The sequence below is a fragment of the Chiloscyllium plagiosum genome, unplaced genomic scaffold (assembly GCF_037043375.1).
Source record: "Chiloscyllium plagiosum isolate Xiang-an unplaced genomic scaffold, Cpla_swu_hap1 HiC_scaffold_19, whole genome shotgun sequence".
In the NCBI taxonomy this organism is placed as follows: Eukaryota; Metazoa; Chordata; class Chondrichthyes; order Orectolobiformes; family Hemiscylliidae; genus Chiloscyllium; species Chiloscyllium plagiosum.
Genome location: NW_028270157.1, coordinates 14,218,944 through 14,233,617, shown reverse-complemented (window position 1 = coordinate 14,233,617; position 14,674 = coordinate 14,218,944). Strand labels below are relative to the sequence as shown.

The window sequence follows — 14,674 nt, the reverse complement described above, 5'->3', positions numbered from 1 at the left end:
TCCAGACACTGAAGATGGGTCACTGGACTCAAAGCCAACTCTGCTTTTCTCTTCATGGATTCTAGGAGAAAGTGAGGACTGCAGATGCTGGAGATGGAAAAACACAGCCAGTCAGGCAGCATCCAAGGAGCTGAAGAGGTGATGTTTTGAGCTTCATGAAGGGCTTATGCTCGAAACATCGACTCTCCTGCCCCTCAGATGCTGCCTGACCTGCTGTGCTTTTCCAGCCCCACACTCTTTGACTCTTCACGGATTCTGCCCGACCTGCTGAGTTCCTCCAGCAATGTCTGCTCTTTCTTTGGCTTGTCCAAGACCACTATAGATAGGAGGTGATTATAAACCTGACAACAGAGCCAGCTAAATGGTTAACCAATGAGAAGATATACAATTGTAAACTCAGATGGGTAATTGTGCTAATCGCATCTTTATTAAAATACGCAATGACAGTTTACAAAGGCCATGTTTAACACTCAATATTTTAAAAGGAAACAGAAAAAAACCTCCCTAAAAAAATAAATCTGCACTCGCATCAGTATAAATACAATAACAAAAACTTTCAGTCCTATACATTGTCTAGCGTTTGTGCTTCTCCACATGCATATCCATGATTAAAAGTTCACGTTCGTTTTTGAACCCTTACGGATTTCAACAATTTGCATTCTGTTTTTCATGATGTGGTGCGGCTTGGCTATTTCATCGACAGCACCAGCAGCACAGCGACCAGTGTCTGATCACACTGGGAGGAGCAACTTTACAATTAAATACCGTCGCCAAATCCCAAATTTATCACATTAACCCCACCCCCAACCCCGTTTAACAGCACACACACAGAACTTATTGCCCAACTCCCATTTGGGCAAGTCCAGCAGTTGCTGAATATTTCTTGTTAATACAGTGGTTTGCAACTCGTTCAAGTAAGGGTTAAAAAGAAGCATTCACAGTAAAAGAACACAAAACCAACTCTGGTGTCTTGCTCAATTAATCATTCAGTTCACAGCAAGAGTATAGAGGTCCTGTTTAAAAAATAAGACTTTTGTACAGTGTCTAGTTTGACAATAAAACTTAAAATAAACATCATTTCGACTCAGAAGTGGAACTCTGGTATATAAACGTTTCTCCTCTTCTTTTTGCAGAATACCATGTGGTGGTAAACAATGAAAGCAGACCGCTGAATTAAAATGTCAAGTTTCAATTTGGTTTACCAAGATTATGCAAGCTAAATCCCTGATGTGCTAAAGTGCCCTAGTTTCGACTTTGGTATCAGCTACTGCAAAAATTAGACTCACTGAGCAATAGTCACCAGCCTCCTGGTCACTCCAGAGTCAGTAGTTGTACAAGGTTTGATGAACGCCCTGCGGTTCCACTTCCAGCCCAATGTAGGCACCCCACCCCAGCCCCAAGTAGGATAAACCCAGTGGGCAAACCTTCAGCCCTCACCTCGGGTTTTCTAAATGGATGCACGAAGCAGTTATTCAATGACAGGTCAGTCTGCCGTAACACACGTTTCGTCAGCGTCAATTGGCTATAACACAATTGATGAATTGTGGATGTTGTTCAGATTAACGCAAACTTTCCACTGGACGGGTATGGCGATTCTCTGATAGCGATCTTCTATGGCGTGATTTTCTATAGCAGTTTTCCCTTGCACAAGGTCATGGGGAACACAACTGTCGCATTACGGCAGAACAGCCATTTGGACAAGTCTCCAAATTCATCCTTCTTCCACTCTGTCAAATCTCACACACTGCAATTAAGGGCAATCAGACACCCCTCACATCCCCAGATTAGATTAGATTAAATTCCATACAGTGTGGATACAGGCCCTTCGGCCCAACCAGTCCACACCAACCCTCTGAAGAGTAACCCACCCAGACCCATTTTCCCTCTGACTAATGCATCTACCACTACGGGCAATTTAGCATGGCCAATTCACCTGACCTGCACATCTTTGGACCGTGGGAGGAAACTAGAGCACCCGGAGGAAACCCACGCAGACACGGGGAGAATGTGCAAACTCCACACAGACAGTCGCCCGAGGCTGGAGTCGAACCCGGGTCCCTGGTGCTGTGAGGCAGCAGTGCTAACCACTGAGCCATCATGCTGCCCCTAACTCGTGATGCAATGCAATTCACTGAAAAAGATACATACAGTAATTACACATTAAAATACACACTCTGAGCTGAGCCATGCCCTCTCGCCATTCACCAATCAACATTCCCAAAGGCGAAATACATCATGCACTGTCACACACTTGATACAAACAGAAAGAATTTGCATTTACATGGCACCTGCCACAGCACCCTCCCTCTAGGATCTCCCAAAGCACATTATGGCCAATGGCGTACTTATGGTTGTATTGGCTCTTAACAGAATCCCAGCACAGGGAACGTACTCTCGAAGTCAGCTGTAGTGAAATCGTAAAAGTCACTCACAAAACACAGATATGATATTTGCCACACCAAGGGAGTTTAACTCTCAAACCCTGGGTGAAAGAACTCATTAGTTTCCTGCTTCAACAAACATTGAATTTGTTATTTACAAACTTTAACCAAGTGCAACAACAGGCCACATTTTTGTCGAGTCATTTTCTGGGTGAGCAGTTTAAAATCACTGCAGCCTATTACACTCCACTGCCTGAACATGATCTTCAACAGCTGGAAAAATTCAGTCAAAACTCCCGACAGCTCACTGCATGACTTGGAATCCATATTGGAAAAAGGAATATCCAGGCACTGAAGAAGGGGCAAAACCAATTCTACAGCTAACACCAGCACCAAGAGGTTTTGACGATCAGAAAATCCTGAACTGGATGAGTGCCAGTAAGGGACGTCCTAAAAAGCAATCTGTTAAATTTGTGAAAGTCTTTGATCGAGTAAATGTAGAGATAATGTCGGGGGATGCACAAAGTGCAGCTCTACAATTTAAAAGGATTCAAGAGAAACTGGTTCATCCAATGTGGCAAAACCATGACCTTGTAGTCGTTCAGTATCATTGAGATGTGTAGCAAAAATGCAGTTAACAAAGGGCTCAGTTAAAGCAGAAAAGGGGAAAGAGACAGGAGGACACATTAATGAAGAAAGGTGAACGCAGACCATGTGGAGTTTAATTCCAGCGTAGACTTAATAGCCTGAAGTGCTCTGTAAACACAATGTAACTCCATCTGAAGATTTATGGAAGGTGGGGGTGTTGGGGGGAGGGGAACCGTGTAATTAAAGGGTATCTCGATTACTTAAGGCACTCTTCCAGATGATTGAACCCTGTCACTGTCTCTTGCACACACACACACAGTCACCAACCGAGTCATGTTTAAAGATTGCTGTAATGTTCTGCCCCTCTTAAACAGCGTGCAGCAGGTATACCTGAAGGCACAAACAGTTTGGGAGATACTGAGGCGAGATTGTGAAAGGTTCAAGACCCAAGAGGGCTACTCAAACACAGCAATGATCTAAGGGAATGGCAGAGCAGATTTGAGAGGCTGTCCCCTATTAGAACTGGTAAATTCACCATTCAGTCATTTCAACAAAAACACTGTCAACCAATATTGCACACTTGCCCTCCCCTTGGCTGGGAACACTGTATGACTGACTAGAGAGCTGTAGTTACAAATATTTACCCCATAGGGAGAAATTTAAGAATATTTCACCTGGATCTTTGGTTTAATTGGAGATGTGAGATCGCTGGAGGCTCTTAGCTCACAAAATGTCACTCACAAGTACAACACAGCCTCACTCAAAGGATGACTGCTTTACGGATAATAGAAAAGGTGAAAGAACTAGTGAGCAAACTGTTCACACCCACGTTATGTATCTTCCTCCAGCATTTCATTTTCTCAATCTTGGTGTTTCTAACAACCTTCACCCAATCAGAATTACTCCAAGTGTACTGTGGGTCGTCAGATGGCATTCAAGTTGAACCCAATGCAAATATTGGGAAAAGTTCACAGAAACATTCACTTATAAAACAAAACTCTAGTTGTGTTTGCAAAGCTGAGGGTCACATTTCCTGCTGGGATTAGTGCACTGATGATCATTATCTTGTTCAGAGGCAGGGAATCTGAGGAGAATCGTAAAAGTCACTCACAAAACACAGACATGATATTTGCCACACCGAGAGAGTTTAACTCCCAAACCTGCAGCAGTAATATTTCAATGAGTGAGCGATTAATCAATGGAATGCGCTCGCTGGGAGATGTTGAAAGGATTAGTATCATTTCAATTGACACAAATTTCTTTGGTTTTGTCTAGTATGGAAGCAATCTGAGGGTTACAAGTAGAGAAGGATAACTGATTTTAAAGCTCTTCAACACCAAATTCTTGATTATTTTGAACATTATTTTAATCGACACAGCTCTGGAGCAGGGGGGACTCGAACCTGGACCTCCTGGCTCAGAGGCAGGTTTACTACCTCTCTGCCTAAGGGTTTCCTGGGGTTGGGTGATTGAACTGTCTGCAGTGACGAGCAAATAACCCCATTATCCGTCTATCTTGTGGTTAACAGAATGATAGAGAATAAAATGAACAAGGTGATCTACTTCAATCTGACAGTCAATATTCCTACCACCTGCACTCAGATAAACAACATTAAACGTGCACTCTTCAGACCTATTGCCTGTGAATTAAGCTCTCTTTTCTTGTGCGTGGTTCTCGAGAACTCCCTGCTGAACATCAATTGTCCGAAGGACACGGGAAGGGAGTATTTTGTTCAGTTAGTCGAATGCCGGGTAACATAGTTTAGCCGAATCTTGCCAGATAATCCGACATTCGGATAATCGAATGCTGGCTAATCAAGGTGCCTCTGTATACAGGTGTAACTCGGTGCTGGAACACAATGGGTGACAGATTAGCAACTCAGCCTTTCAGTAAAGTAACCATGTGACAGTTCCACTATCCTCCTTGTAGTCATGGCCAAAACACTGAGCCTTATCTCCAAGGGCCTACTGCAGACAAACGATAACTCCCGAGGTCAGCCAAATGGCACATTATTCTGGGAGCTTTTGTACTTCAAAACATCCACACACATAATGACAGGAAGATGGAAATGACTAAATTCCTCATTTTCAGCCAACTACTTTCAGATCTGGCCAATGTTGTACATATCGCTGAAATCTCCCTTACTCCACGTACTCTGTGTTCCTCCAATTCTGGCCTTTACTCTGTGCCCTTCAATTCAGCCAGCTTGGCCCCCAAATATTCCCTCTCCCCTTCCCCAACACTCGCTCGCGCTCTCTTCCTTAAGCCTGCCTCTTTGACCAAGAATTTGGTCAGCTGTCTTTTATCGCCTTCTCCTCTGGCTCAGTGACAAACGTTTGGTCTGAGAATGCTGCTGCAAAGCACCTGAGGCCGTTCGGAAGGTGCTATGTAAATGCAAACTGCTCAGTTATTCACTAAACGTCAGCACAGGTTTGACCTGGGCATTTGCCTGCCCCTCACTTGGTAGTGTATCCCTGAAGAGGGCGTTCATAACTCTCAATGGGAGCAGGTCACAGAAGTGCAATGCTACAAACAGCCCTGGAGTTGTTACTGCTGTTGTAAGTGTGCGACAATGTCAGTATTAATTCATGCACTAAGGGTGGGTGTGGTTGGCACCATGCAGGCCTTGGCCTGGTGTGACCAATGCACCCAGGATTACCAAAACAAATACTTGTTCAGCTTTATACAAGAATATAGCACTCTAAGATCAAGCTGCCATGTCACTAAAATCTCATTACTTTCTTCAAACCCAATCTTGTTTCCTCTCAGGTTCCGGTATCTGATTTTGTAATAAATCCATTTCCATCCCTCCTCATTAGCACATCCTGAACATCCTTCAATCCACTTCCATAGCACCACTTCTCCATCACGACATCCTTTCACTCATATCCGACATGCTACATCATTGGTCCCTTGTCACTCAAAATGTTTTTTTTGATTATTCCTGTTCTTTCAATCCACGCTGTCCCACTAAGTACCAATTCCCGTCTTGGACCAATGGCCCAGATGTAAAATTTCAAACTTCAAAGAATTTCTATTCCACGTCTTGGCGAGTGGTTTGAAAGGGACTTTGGACAGTTTTCAGGCTGAACGCTGTCACCTGGTACCTCTTCATCACTCACAGGGGCAGGGTATTGAAACCACTGCCGGGGACGTTAGAAAGATTTTGCCCGTTGTACAGCCACACGTTAAAAGCAGCACTGTAAATGCTTTGTACGCAAAATGCCACACTAGGGCTTCTAACCGTTACAACCTTTCTTCTGGAGACTACAGGCCATCGGCCAATTTATAAATAATCTGATTGTCCAGTAAACACGTTGTTTGTGTAAGCAGAGGTACATAAAGCAGAGGCAGCCTGGTTCTCTGTCAATGGAACCAATGGTTTTAGGTTTCTGTGCAAAGCTCTTGTCTTCAGATTTGAAGGCCACTCCTGTTGGTCATACGTGCAGGTTTGAAGCATGCCCTGGTAGTTCTGAGTGTGCCTCCCAGGCTACTGCCCTCGGCTGGGTTAACCCGGTTTTCCAGTTGCTCTCAGGGCTTCCTCGAGCTTGGCTCTGTACTCTCCATAGCGCCTCTTCAAGTGCCGGAACTGATCTTCTTCCTCCTTGGCCAATATCCGCAGGAAGTTCTGCAGCTCCGGGAGACTGAACTCTTCCCACTGAAGAGCAAGGAACAAGGTTAAAGGCAAAAGGTCAACATCTGTCCAAAGAAGCCAAGGCAAAATAACAGCACGGTGGCTCAGTGGTTAGCACTGCTGCCTGACAGCGCCAGGGTCCCGAGTTCGATTCATGCCTCAGACAACTGTCTGTGTGGAGTTTGCACACTCTCCCCGTGTCTGCGTGGGTTTCCTCCAGGTAGTCCGGTTTCCCCCCCACAGTCCAGGTGGACTGCCTGTGCTGAATTGCCCCATGGTGTTCAGAGCTGTGTGGATTGGGTACATGTAGAGCAATGGGGTGGGGGAATGGGTCTGGATGGGTTACTCTTCGGACGGTCAATGTGGACAATGTAGAACCGAAGGGCCTGTTTCCACACTGTAGGGGTTCTATGAAAACAGAACTTAAAAACTCAATTAAAGCACGGGGAGAACCGAATTGATTAGTATTCCTGATGTACAGAGGTCACCCAAACTGAGGTGGCTTTTCTCCCCTTTATTCATTCACAGGATGAGGATGTCATTGGCAAGGCCAGCATTTATTGGCCATCCCTAATTGGCCAGAGGGCAGTTGAGAATCAAACACATTGCTGTGTGTCTGGAGTCACATATAGGTCAGACCAGGTAAGGATGGCCGTTTCCCTCCCGAAAGGACATTAGTGAACCAGATGAATTTTTCCCTGTCAATCGACAATGGATTCATAGTCACCATTAGACTCTTCAGTTCAGATATTTACTTAATTCACATTCCACCGTCTGGCATAGGCTGGATTTGAACCCAGATCCCCAGAGCATTACCTGGTTCTCTGGATTAACAGGGGCTAGTGATAATCCCACTAGACCATCACCTCCCCCTTATGTTAATGTGTAGGAGCTACGCACTCCCAAAACCCAAACAAATCTTGGGCGGCACCGATGATAACTACTTCCCGAAAGTAATGAGAATAGAGACAGGACAGGCCAGGCCATCCATAGAAACAGGGAGACTAGGAGCAGGAGTAGGCCATTTGGCCCATCAAGCCCACACCGCCATACATGGTGGATCCTCTATCTCAATGCCACATTCTTGATGCCTTTAAAATCTAAACATGCATCTATCTCTTTCATGCTTGAATCTCTCTGCGTATGAACTAGACAGGCTGGTTCTGATTTGGGGAATGGCCCAGTTTTACTGAAGGATTATACTTCAAGCAAATTTCCCTTCACCTCTTCTGATTAGAATCAGAGAATCTCTACAGTGCAGAAAGAGCCCATCGTGTCTGCACCGACCCTCTGAATATACCAGGAGCTTCACCTTTCCCATGGCTAATTTAGCTTCCCCACACATCCCTGGACACTGCAGACAATTTAGCATGGCCAATCCACCTGACCTGCACATCTTTGGACTGTGGGAAGAAACTGGAGCAAACCCACGCAGACACTGGGAGAATGTGCAAACTCCACACACAGTCGCCCGAGGGTGGAATCGAACCCAGGCTCCGTGGCACTGTGAGGCACAGTGCTAACCACTGAGCCACCATGCCTCCCAAAGCAAAGTATCGGATTTCACTGGAGTGTTCAGGTAGATAGATAAAGAACATAGAAGGTGCAGAAAGGAACAGCGACCCCAAGAGACAGTGAATGGATCACTTACCAGCACTTCCCCAGTCTCGTGCTCACGGAGAACAAAACTCAAAGCCTCAGCGCCGGGTCCCCCGAGCAGACGGAGGTAAAGAGGATGTTCGCCGTTCAGCAGTTTGCTTGTGTGGACTGCAAACACAAAGACCCAAACAAGATGAGATGGTCAGATGAGCAAATGGTGTTGTAAACCCATGGCTTTCAAACTCTTTCACCCGTAGACCTTACGGGAGGGCGAAAGCACCCGAACCACACGACTAACCACTAACCACCACCATCCCCGGATGGCCCACTGACAGGAGCCACCTCACCCACTTCCATTCCCACTCAGAACAACAGAGATTGGCCAGGCATGTGCAGGGAAGATTTGCCCCCTGTCTGGGGAGTCTGTTGCTGGGGACGCAACTTTAAAAATGAAGAGAATGCCTCTTAAGTATAAAATCAGAATTTATTTTACTCTGAGGGTTATGAACCTTGGGAATTCCCCAACACGGAAGCTCACTAGTTGGGTACGTTCGAGGTAGAAATGGATAAATTTCTGATTGCCGACAACACACAGGGATGGGCTGGGTCAATGGCATTGAAGTGTTCCATCAGCCATGATCACATTGAATGGGGAGGTAGGCTTGATGGAGCGAATGGCCTACTCCTGTTCCTGTGTGAATGAAAAGAATGGTGCTTCTTGCAATGAGACCACAGTAAGGACCCATAGAATCTGTGCCGTACAGAATCAGGGCATTTGGCCCATCAAGTCCCGCGCTAACCCTTCAAAGAGCATCCCATCCTATCCCTGTATCTCCCATGGTTAATTGAACCTACATATCTTTGGGAGGAAGCCCACGCAGACACGGGGAGAATGTACAAATTCCACACAGACAGCGACCGGAGGCTGGGATCAAACCCAAGTCCCTGCAGTAAATGTCACAGCAGCATGGCAGTAATCTTCCTGGGTTCTGGAATCCTTGGGAGGACTGCAAACCTCCAATGGTATATCTGGAGCAATTCCAGCATTAGGATCGGTGAGCAGGGGGAAGGGTAAAGAATGTGTCATCCAGTGACTCAAGGCAATGTAGGGCAAGGCAATGTAGGAACTCATTGAGCGGAGAAAGAAGTCCCTCGATTCTTATATAGATCGAAACCAAGGAGGTCACTGAGCGCAGGCTGGTAGGGGAATGGAATTTGATGTGGGTGGGATTGCCCCCTCACATGAAGGGACCTGGACCTAGGCAGGGAGCGGGGTGGGGTGGGGGTGCAGAAACATCTTCAGCAGGTCTGGCAGCATCTGTGGAGAGAAATATAATTCGCGTTCTGAGTTTGGTATGACTCTTCCTTCATATATTCTGAAGCATACCAGACTCAAAATGTTAACTCTGCTTCTCTCTCCACAGATGTTGCCAGACCTACCGAGTTTCTCCAGTATTCTTGGTGCGTGTGTCAGATTTGCAGCATACACAGTCTTTTGCTTTCAGCTATGTGGATTGAACATTTACCGAAGCCAGACATTACCAAGACCAATGGTTCAGTGGGTGCATGCATCTGTTTATCTGTTGTGTGTGTGTGTCTGTTTTGTGTTTGGGTGAGTGCGCGCACGTGTTTTGTGTTTGTGTGCGTGTGTGTGTGTGCGCATGTCTGAGGGAGGGAGAGTATGTGCATGTCTGTCTGTGCTGTTAGTGTGTGTATGTATGTATTTGTTCTGCGTGTGTATCCCCACCTGTTCTGCATACGTGTCTGCCTGTCCTGTGCATGTGTGTTCCTGTCTGTTATGTATATGTCTATCTCTTCTGTGTCTGTTTGCGCTTGTTGTTCTGCATGTGTGTCTGCCTGTTGAGCACACATGTGCATGCATGTGCGGTGTGTGTATTTGTGCATATGCGTGTTCATGTGTATGCATGCATTTGGTGCGTGTGTGTGTATGTGTGTGTGTGTGTAGGTAGTGGTCTGTGGAAGGGAGTGTGTGGAGATAATATCAATCACACCACAAAAGCTACATTTGAGTTCCTGGGGAGTTTGAAGGAACACCTTTAGACTGGGGTAAATGTGTTTGTACACGGGTAAGAGGCCAAGCTGATGGAGGTTGGGACAAAGAGACGAGGAAGGCCATGAAGACAGTGTTAATCCAGCTTTAAGAAAACGATTTCAAAGGGAACAACTTATGAAACAGGCCTGTCCTGGTCATAGCCCAGAGGGAGCATATTTTCCTTAAAGAGAATAATAACAGCACTGCTTCGGACAAAATGTCACTATGCCCGGTATTCAAGAAGAAGAAAGATTACGTAACTTGGCCCTGAGTAGATCTTTTATTCATCAAATGTACTACCTGTAGGCTTTTATAAAAAAAACTTACAATACTGCATCATATTTGAGGCTAAAATAAATAAAAGTTACAAAAGCAAGAATCTAGCATTCCTTTAGATAAATCAGTTAGTGTGTACAAAATGAGTAATTCAGCCAATTTGGTCTAATCAAGTTGAGCTAGAATTATGTTTATTTCCTTCCTGACAATTATGTTTTGTGCAGGAGATGGAGGAGGAGAAACAATGGGACTGAACATTCCGTACAGCAATCGGCTCGAAGGAATAAATCCCAGAGCGTTACTGAGGGAGTGCCACAATGTCGGGGCTGTTGTCTCTGTGGTGTGATTTCTGGAGATCTGCCAACTCCCTCAGGTGACAGTAGAGATCCCACAACAAGCCGGGCTTGAAGGAGAGACTGGGAGTGGTCCCGCACCATATTTAATCCTCAACCGAGACGTAGAAACCAGTTTACCCGATAATACTAAAGATGCTGGTCAAAGCTGCAACATGCTGGAGAAACTTGATCGGATCAGGCAGCATCTGGGACAGAGAAATGCTTGGTAACCCACCAATAAATTGAGAATAATAAATAATAATAACAAATTGAGGGTAAGTAAATGAACAATAAATGGAGAATCTCCAACACTTCCTGGTTTTACGATGAGCTACCCTGGTCATTATCCCGCTGCTAACTGGGGGGAGTGTGCCGTAGTGAATTACAATGGTGGATGATGCGCCCAAAGAAGGTGGCGAAAGGCGCTACGCAAATGCACCGTACGTTGCTGCTTCCTTTGCCGCCTTTGGGAAGGAGGTTAGTGAGGTGTTCCACCTGGTGCACGTTTACCTTGGCCGTCCTTGCGGGACTGGTGAAAGAGTGCAAACTTTGCAGGGTTATCAGCAACCATGAACTTCTTCAGCAAAGCCTCGATGACTTCCTTCACAGTGTGGGTGCTGCTGATGTGCAGGATGTTGGTGGTGCCCTTGGGCATGTAGAAGGCAGTCTCGTTGTTGTTGTTGTACAAGCGGCCTCCTTGCGTCACCATGGAGCGTACGGTGATAGGCCTGCGCAGGTCCATCTCAACTTTAATAAAGCCAGTGTACACGTTGTCTGGGTTCTAGGGAGGGGAAGAATACGGAAGTTGGAAAATGGAACGTGACTCCGCGGTTTCGGTAGGAGAGAGGGGTAAGGATCCCTCAGAGCGCTGTGAGGAGCGTAAAACAAAGATCAGGAACAAAAATACAAACTGTTAAAGAAACTCAGCAGGTCTGGCAGCATCTGTGGAGAGAGAAAACAGAGTTAATGTTTCCAGTCCGATGATGCTTCTGCAGAATTATCAGTTTTGTGATTTCTGGTGATAGAAACATAGAAAATAGGTGCAGGAGGAGGTCATTCGACCCTTCGAGCCTGTGCCATCATTTAATATGATAATGCAATCTCAGTCTCCCACTCCCGCTTTCTCGCTGTGACCCTTGGTCCCTTTAACCTCAAGGGCCATGTCCAGCTCCGTTCTGAATGTATCTAATGATCTGGCTCCAACAGCTTCCTGTGGGAGAGAATTCTCTGAGTGAAGAAATTCTTCCTCATCACAGTCCTGAAAGCTTTACCCCTTATTCTTCGACTGTGACCCCTTGTTCTGGACTTCCCCAACATCGGGACCATTCTTCCCAAATCCAGCCTGCCCAGACCCATCAGGATTTCATATGTTTCTACGGAATCCTCCCTCAGCTAAATTCCAGCGAGTCCAAGCCCAATCGATCCAGTCTTTCCTCATACGTCTGTCCTGCCATCCCGGGAACCAGTCTGGTGAACCTTCACTGGACTCCCTCAATCGCAAGAATATCCTTCCTCAATTAAGAGACTAAAACTGCACACAATACTCAAGGTGTGGCCTCACCAAGGCCCTGTAAAACTGCAGCAAGGCATCCCTACTCCTATATGGAATGATATAATGATACAACACAGGAACAGGCCAGGTGGGTTTAATGGTTTGTACTGCACACCAGCCTCTTTCTCAGCTCAGTTCATCTGGACACCATCTCTTCCTTTCCACACTCTCATACATGGCTGGCCTGGGGCTCAGTTTGCAATATGAAGTGACATCAACAGCATGGCTTCAATTCCTGCACTGGCTGACACAGTCCTGGCTCTTGTCTGAGTTGTGGTGACCCTCAGGTTAAACTCTAATGAGTGACAATGATCAGTTTACTTAACTGGACTGCCCCGTCTATGTTCCTTATGTCCTTCACCCTGTCTATTCTACACAGCAGCAAGTTCCACATTCAGAGCACACTCTAGAAAGGCCGGATAGGCTGAGACCTTTCTCACTAGAGGTTGCGACATGACCTTATAGAAGCTTATAATATAATGAGGTATAGAATAGAGTTAGTGGTAGTTGTCTTTTCCCTAGGATGGGGGATTTCAGACAGGAGGGACACATTTTTAAGGTGAGAGGAGGGAGATTTAAAAAAGACATGAGAGGCAAGGGGGTGGGTTGAATGTGGAATGAACTTCCTGAGGTGGTGTTGGATGTGGTACAATGACAACATTCAATAGCTATTTGGAAATTACATGAATAGGAAAGGGTTGGGGGGATATGGGCCGGGAGCAGGCAGGTGGAACCACTTAGTTTGGAATGATGTTCGACATGGACTGGTTGGACCAAAAGATCTGTTTCAGTGCTGTATGACTCTGACCAGGTGAAGAATTTCTCCCGAGTCCCTTATTGGATTTATTAGTGACTGTGTTACAGATACCTGATGAAGAAGCAGCACTCTGAAAGCCAGTGCTTCCAAATAAACCTGTTGGACTATAACCTGGTGTTGTGTGATTTTTACCTTTGTCCATCCCAGTCCATCACCAGCTCCTCCTCATCTCGTGTTACATTTGTCACCTTTAGGTTTAGAATTTTCTCCACGGGAGGAATTCCCCCCCCCCCCCCCCCCCCACCCCAATCCTGAGTCATAAGAACTTAGCTGGGTCACCTGCTGAGCCGATTATTTTCCGCAGAGTCACAGCCCGTTGAGTCTGCCCTCAGGGCTACAGCCTCACAGCTCTGTCGTCACATACAAAACTACTACAGTCAGAGAGCCACCGCACAGAAACAGACCCTTTGGTCAAACATGTCCATGCCGACCTGATATCCTAACCTAATTACATTAGATTACTTACAGTGTGGAAACAGGCCCTTCGGTCCAACAAGTCCACACCAACCCGCCCCCACCCAGACCGATTCCCCTACATTTACCCCTGCACCTAACACTATGGGCAATTTAGCATGGCCAATTCACCTAACCTGCAAATCTTTGGACTGTGGGAGGAAACCGGAGCAGCCGGAGGAAACCCACGCAGACATGGGGAGAATGTGCAAACTCCACACAGTCGCCTGAGGCTGGAATTGAACCCAGGTCTCTGGCGCTGTGAGGCAGCAGTGCTAACCACTGCATCACCATGCTGCCTAATCTAGTCCTATTTGCCAGCACTTGGTCCATATCCCCCTAAACCCTTCCTATTGTTATACCCATCCAGATGCCTGTTTAATGTTATAATTGTACCAGCCTCCACCACTTCCTCTGGCAGTTCATTCCATACAGACACTACCCTCCGTGTGAAAAAGTTGCCCCTTAGGTCCTTTTTTAAGCCTTTCCCCTCTCACCTTAAACCTATGCCCTCTAGTTTTGGAGTCCCCTACTTTGAGACAAATCCCTTGTCTATTTACCCTAACCATGCCCCTCATAATTTTGTAAACCTCAATAAAGGTCACCCCTCAGCCTCCGACACTCTAGGGAAAAACAGCCCCAGCCTATTCAGCCTCTCCTTATAGCTCAAACCCTCCAACCCTGGCAACATCCTTGGAAATCTTGAGTTTTTGTGTCTTTTCTTCTCCCAAAAAGGGGGAACTCAGCACCAGGATGGGCCTTCCCCCAGAAAGTTACAATTTCACAAGCCATTGTACATGGAGAGCTCCTGGTTTTCAAGCAAATCAGAATGAGAAACGGGGTGTAGAGTATCAGACTCAATGTCAATAATCTGCGGCAGAGTGCAAGAGACCGTAAATCTGACAGGGTAGCAGTAACCCCCACCTCTCTAACTGAATAACCTTCCAACACTCATCCAGGCATGGCATTGCAATGCACCTGTTATA

General features: G+C 46.1%; 1 protein-coding gene across 3 annotated transcripts in view; it reads right to left on the bottom strand.

Moving 5' to 3' along the window:
* Positions 1 to 403: 403 nt before the first annotated feature.
* rassf3 (Ras association domain family member 3) overlaps positions 404 to 14,674 on the bottom strand; it is a 212,528-nt gene continuing 198,257 nt past the window's right edge. For all 3 annotated transcript variants that reach the window (XM_087997032.1, XM_087997033.1, XM_043709950.2), the window contains 3 exons: positions 11,377 to 11,647; positions 8,255 to 8,370; positions 404 to 6,627 (listed from right to left, as the gene is read on the bottom strand). In XM_087997032.1, coding sequence (XP_087853158.1) covers positions 6,478 to 6,627; positions 8,255 to 8,370; positions 11,377 to 11,647 — 537 coding nt within the window. In that variant the 3' untranslated portion in view covers positions 404 to 6,477. The remainder of the gene's footprint in view (positions 6,628 to 8,254; positions 8,371 to 11,376; positions 11,648 to 14,674) is intronic.